This window comes from Globicephala melas, chromosome 3 (assembly GCF_963455315.2).
Source record: "Globicephala melas chromosome 3, mGloMel1.2, whole genome shotgun sequence".
NCBI lineage: Eukaryota > Metazoa > Chordata > Mammalia > Artiodactyla > Delphinidae > Globicephala > Globicephala melas.
Genome location: NC_083316.1, coordinates 166,558,764 through 166,564,763, shown reverse-complemented (window position 1 = coordinate 166,564,763; position 6,000 = coordinate 166,558,764). Strand labels below are relative to the sequence as shown.

Below are 6,000 nucleotides of genomic sequence, written 5' to 3'. Positions count from 1 at the left end.
AAACTTGCTGCCTGCGTGCAACGGAAGAACACACCATCAGAAGCAGGACCAGACACTCAGTTCTCCGCCATCTCGCGCCTCTTGGGTTTCTGGTGGTGCCGACTCTCTTCCTACGGGATGCCAGCCTCGCTCACATTCCCTGTCCCCACTCGTCATGCCCAACAGGCTCGGTTCCAGCCCTCTCTCCTCTTCCTGGTCATCGGTCTGGAAGCACTGGGACGGGGAGAGGAGACGAGGAACCCCATGGTGCTCTGTGGCTCCACCCACCAACCCCACAGCGGGGGGGGGGGGAGCAAGCAGATACATGAAGCTGAACAGATCTCTGCTTTCCCATCTGACTTTATTTCACTTTTTTTCTATAAAACTCCTCCATAATTTCACAATTTAACAAAAAGTTTAAAATCCAGGACAGAAACAATCCTGTAACTTATTACAAACACAATTCTCCTTTATTCCTCTTATCCAGGAGTTGGTCTCGGGCCGATGAGTGTCCTAGTTCCTAGTTAGACACATTCTTTGTAAAAACCCTTGTGGGTAAGAAAGGTATTCGATACCTTTTGCTTTCAGGCGTCGGTTTACATTTCTTCAGGAGATAGCAAAACACCGGGGTTTGCACTGGGGTCAGGGGGCTTAACACTAAACACACGGCAATCACAAAGTGCCGGCCCCTTCCTATGGAAGCGTCCCCAGAGCCCTGGTGGGCCCAGCTGCCGGGCAGCTGGGGGTGGGGTGGGGGGAGCAGCTGGGAATGCCGTGGTCGGGGCCCTGGCTGCCTGGCACGTCCATCAGGTGGTCACATGGCCAGCACTGGGGCCTTCTGGCCAGAGGAGGTAACAGAAATGGGTTGGTGCTTCCAAAGGCCCTGGAAACAGCAGGCAGGGCCAGATGCTGCTGCTGCTGCTACTGCAAAGGGCAGGCCCGAGAGCCCGGCCTTCCTCTAGCTGCCTCAGGGGCAGAGCCTGGCTCCTGAGCAGAGGGCCGCCCGAGTCACAGAGCCGGGAGGGCCTACAGCCCCTCCCAGGAGATCCTCCGGAAGGAGAAAGACTGGGGCCCTTGGGCTGAGGCTCCCACCCGCGACCCCCAGCGGCCTCTGTGCACAGAGGGCCAGGCAGCTGCTGCTCTCGGGCCAGTCCTTTCTGTCCAATGTCTTAGAGTTTCCAGAGAAGAGAAGTGCCCCACTTCGGAGTATTGTTGGCCTGCCTGGAGAAGGGGACGGTGGCAGCACGGAGCCTGCCACACAGGCCTGCCCTCTTCCTAATACCTCAAGGCAGTGGGGTTGGGAGAGAATCAGAGCAGATGGCGAGGAGTCACGGCAGTTTCCTCTGAAAGTTCTCGGGCCTTCCCCGAGTCCTGGGATCTCACCAGGAAGGCTGGCGTTCGGGGAAGCCTTGGAGGCGGGGCTCCCGAGGGAGTGTTTGGGGTCTGCCTGACAGACAGACAGAATCGGAGCAGTGACAATGGTCAGGGACCACAGGGAAGGGGAGCGTGGCATGCCCCACGTGGGAATTCACAAACTGGGGGGAGGAGGGACCGTCCGACAGTGGGTGGGAGAGAAGTGAGCCTGGCTCCAGCCCTGGCCTCCTCTCCTGGAGCCGGTGGGGACCAGGGGAGCCTTGAGTCGAGGTCCCCAGCCCCCAGGAGCCCACCACAAGGTGGGCTGACTCTGTGAGGGCGTTCTGGCCGGGAGGGAGGACCTGGCTTGGCCCTTGGAGAGTTTCAGGCGTGCGAGGAGTTGGGTCTCCAGCCCTGGACCGGCGTGAATCGCAGGGGTGGGAGGGCCTGTCGCCGGCCGGGGCCCAGGCACGAGGGGCTGGTTCTGAGTCCTGACGCTCCTCAAAAAACTCCACAAACTATCCCGTCTTATTTGGCAAAAGCTCATTTTTTCCAAAGTTCGAAGACTCGGTCAACAGAAGGAAGAGGATCCTATGGAAGGAGGAAGAGGACGAGCCCCAGGACGCCGACCCAGTCTCAGCCCGCGGCTGGCTGGGGGCCGGGAGGGCGGCTCCTGGAGACGGCGGAGCGCAGTGTTCACCGCCCCGGGAGCGGCAGGAGGCGTCCTCCCTGCACCTGGAGAGGGTGAGCTGGCGCTCCAGCCCGGCCTTCAGCCCGACGCCAAGGGCAGCGGAGACATCGCAACCTACAAGTCCCGCCTTACACCCCCCACCCCCACGTGCACTGCTGCCCTGGAAATGCACACCCGGGAACCGCTCGGTACCTACAGTGCAGACATATATATATAATAGAGAGAGAACTATACAGCACGGAGTCCCAGCACAGTGAGAGCCGACACAGGGCCGTGTCTGGCTGACGCGGAGGACGAGCCGGGCCCGTCCTGGTGCGGCAGGAGCCCTCTGAGGTCCTGGGGCGCGGCGGGGTGTTCCGAACCGTTGGGGGAGGCCGGAGGCAGTGCCCCAGCCTCTCAGAGGGGCCCGGGCAGTGAAGCTGGGCCACACGCCCCACCGAGGAGCGAGGCCCCCACTGCAGGGCACGTCTCTTCCCCCTCGGGAGTACACAAGCCACTTTCCAAGGGGGGCCCAGGTGACGGCCCCAGGGTGTCGGGGAGCAGCAGCGCCGGCCTGGGCCCCTCGGCCCCGGGGCTCCCGACGAGGAAAGTGCAGCTGGCCGTGTGGGCCGAGGACAGGGCGGTCACTAAGGCAGTGCTGCGGGCGGGCAAGTTGAGAGAGGAGGGAAGGCGGGGCCCAGACGTGGCCTCCCAGGACCCCGGGGACGCGGCCCGGCACCCGGCCCAGGGTCATGTGGCCACCGCCTCCAGGTAGCTCTGCAGCTTGCGCACGGTGGTCTCATCCAGGGAGAAGAGGTCGAAGTCGAAGGTGGTGTTGGTGACGTTGAAGTGGCCGGTCTCCTCGATCAGGTTCACGATCTGGAGGGTGGTGGCAGGTGGCTTCAGTGTACAGGGCGCTAGGCTGGCGTGGACCCCGCCCCCCACCAGGCCCTCGAGGAGAATGGAGAGTGATTCCCTGGGGCTGCCTAACGGGGTCAGCAGCCCACGGGCCTCAGGGGCACCCCACCCGGGACTCCTCTGAGATGCTTTGCCTTCCGGGGGCCGCGGCGTGGGTGGCTGCATCCAGTACCTGCTGCAGCACATTGCGCTCCCGCAGCGCCATCAGCCTCCGGTGCAGCTCCACCAACTCGTCAGTGTAGGCCTGGGGGACAGAGAGGCGCTCAGCGCGTGGCCCCGCGTAGCCCTGTGACCACACCCACGTCAGCTCCAGGCTGGTGCTGTCGTAGGCCCTCCCCACTCCCCCAGCCCCAACCTTGTCATAGCCCCCCCACCCCCGCCCCAGCCCTGCCTTGTCGTAGGCTCCTCCCCCCTCCAGCCCCGCCTTGTCACAGGCCCCTCCCCATCCCAGCCCCCTCCCCACTCCAGTCCCCCCCTTGTCGTAGGTCCCCCCACCCCCCAGCCCCCACCTTGTCGTAGGCACCCCTCTTGAGGATCTTCTCGGGCTTGCTGCAGGGCTCCGGGCTCCGGCGGCCTGACGTCTGCAGGGTGACCCCAGGTCTGTGTGAGGGCCAGCCCACACCCCCTTCCCCAGCCCCCAGGGCCACCACCTTCCCTTCCCAGGCCCCAGGCCTGCTTGTCCTCCCTCCTCTGGCCCTGGACCCAACTCTAAGGGCAGCCCCTCCTGGGCAGCTGACGATCTCTGGGGCCTGGGGGTGAAATGACCTTCCTCTGCGCCCACCACCCTGAGCCTCAGACGCTTGGAGAAACCCCAGGCCCAACCCTCAGCCGGCCTCTAGGACGCTACCTTGCTGTTGGGTGGGGGCGGCTTCTTGGGTGGAGGGGGCTCCCGGCTGGGTAGGCAGGAGTCGGCACTGTTGTCGCTCTCGCTGTCACTGAAGCTCAACCTGAACGCAGACACGACACCCTGTCAGGCCACCCTGTGCTCAGGGGAGGGGGCCCCACCCTGCGAACAATGCTCTGGGGCTCTGGGACGGACTCGGCCCCTCCCTGGGGCCAGGCCAGCGCCCGGCACTCCCCCTACAGCTCAGGAGACCCCCTCAGCCAGCTCTAGGCGGTCACTGCCGGCTTAAAAGAAAAGGAAAGAAAGAATGCATCTGAGCTGCCTTCAAAGAGCAAAGAACCCAGAGACAAGCACGCTGGCTCTGAGAGGCTCTGGGATCCCGGCGGGGCTCGCTGCTCACTGCAGGCTCAGAATGCCGGTGCGGTGCGGCACCCTGCAGGACAGTCCCCGCCAGCGGCAGCCTGAGCCCAAAGCCCCGGGAGGGAGGGAGGGTCACAGGTGCCAGCGTGGTGACACCAGACGCCCGCCCCTTGCTGGGCGGGGCCCAGACCCCGAGTCTGCTGAGCCCACCCCACAGTCCTGGGGCCAAGGCTGGCACTTGCGCTGGGCTGGAGGCTGAGAACGCACAGCCATCCCTGAGGTGGGCTCGCTCCCAAGGCCTGGGGGTGTCCAAAGGAGGGGCCTCGGCTTACCCCACTCTGGGGGAAGGCCACACGTCATCTTCCCTGGGCCAGTGCACCTGGGGAAGGGGGAAGGGACCCCTGGCCCGAGCCCGAGAGCAGAGGAACCAGCCCCCACTGTCCCATACGCCTGGGACCAAGGCTGGTCCTCGGGCTGCTGGGCACCGCCTTGCCCCCCTTCTCGGGTGGTGATGGACTCCTCTCCCTGAGCGTCCTGCCCCTCCCTGCCAGGCAGTCACACCCTCCAGCGAGGGGAGGAAGGATGCCCCCTGAGGCCCCCAGGCCCACCTCAATGCCTAGGCAGGGCACCGCCCGGTGGGCTCAGAGGTTCCCTTTGCCTCACCCCGGGGAGCCCCCGTCCTGGCCCACCTCCTGGAGGCCCCACGATTACAGCAGGGCCAGGCAGAGCTGCCCCGGTGCGCCCACGCCCACTCCTCCCCTCCGGCCCAGGCACCTGGAGTCCCTTCCTGCGTTCGTCTTGCCAGCAGCCTCCTCGCCTGACGAAGAGTCGTCCTCGTCAGATTCCTCGGACTGCAGGTCCTCCACCATGGAGCGCAGGGGTCCTGGTGAGGGCCGCGAGGAAGGGTTGGAGGGAGGGAGGGGGAGAGAAGGGGGTTCAGGGCTCCACGTGCACCCCAGAGTCCCCTCCACCCCCAGGGCCACATGGAGCTCCTTGACGCCACGACCCCCAAAACACACCCAGGCAAACCCACCTCGGAGGTTCCTCTGGCCCGGTGGGGCCTGCCGCCTATCTCCAAGCACTGCGCCTGTGGCCACCCCCTCCTTAAGAGACCCCTGGCTCCCCCCACCCCTACCTTCCTGGCCCTCCTCACAGGCCTCTGGGCCCTGGCCCAAGACAGGACCGCAGGGCCCCTCCATTGCAAAGGGAAGGAGCAGCCCTCCTCGGCTCCGGCTGCTGGGATCAGAGCTCTGCCTGCAGGCAGGACGAACCAGCCCTGGCTGAGAAGGGCGAGGCGGCCCGCAGCATGGGCCACAGAACACCAGCCCCCCAGCCTGCGCCCCTCCTCGGGCCTGCCCAGCCCCGTGGCAGGCCCCTCCACTGCTCCCGGCCCACCGTCCTCCCCTTTCTCCAGAGACACTCGGTTCCAGTCCCCTACAGACGGCATCTTGGTTTATATTCCTGTTACCAAGGCAACAGAGGGACACAAAGCCCTCAATTACCTTGGTCATGTGATCCCGTGCACGGCAGGTTTCCCCCTCCCTTCCCCGTAGATAAGAACCGTTGGAGAGAGTGTGGGCTTGGAGCACCCCATCCCCCAGCCCCCTCAGGACTGCGTGTCTTTATGTCAGGCCCCCGGACTACGCTCGCCTCCCCCAGCTCTCCCCCACCCTCCAAAAGGGACTGCAGGCCGTGGAGGAAATTCTCAATCCGATCCACCAGAACAGGTGCTTCCAGTGCGAGGGTGGGCAGGGGTCGACGGGCCAGGGGGCCCTATCCACTCTGGGGCAGGAAATGGGTCTGGTGCCGCCTCCCAACAAGTACCCCAGGCGGCCTGCAGGGAAAAGGCAGCACTGCAGGCTGCGGGGGCCTGGGC

The 6,000-nt window shown here is 65.1% G+C and overlaps 1 protein-coding gene across 3 annotated transcripts in view; it reads right to left on the bottom strand.

Annotated features, from left to right (window-relative positions):
• Nucleotides 1-323: 323 nt before the first annotated feature.
• The window catches only part of MLLT1 (MLLT1 super elongation complex subunit), a 131,130-nt gene continuing 125,453 nt past the window's right edge, over nt 324-6,000 (bottom strand). For all 3 annotated transcript variants that reach the window (XM_060297271.1, XM_030879426.2, XM_030879427.2), the window contains 5 exons: nt 4,899-5,007; nt 3,768-3,867; nt 3,430-3,501; nt 3,093-3,164; nt 324-2,881 (listed from right to left, as the gene is read on the bottom strand). In XM_060297271.1, coding sequence (XP_060153254.1) covers nt 2,753-2,881; nt 3,093-3,164; nt 3,430-3,501; nt 3,768-3,867; nt 4,899-5,007 — 482 coding nt within the window. In that variant the 3' untranslated portion in view covers nt 324-2,752. The remainder of the gene's footprint in view (nt 2,882-3,092; nt 3,165-3,429; nt 3,502-3,767; nt 3,868-4,898; nt 5,008-6,000) is intronic.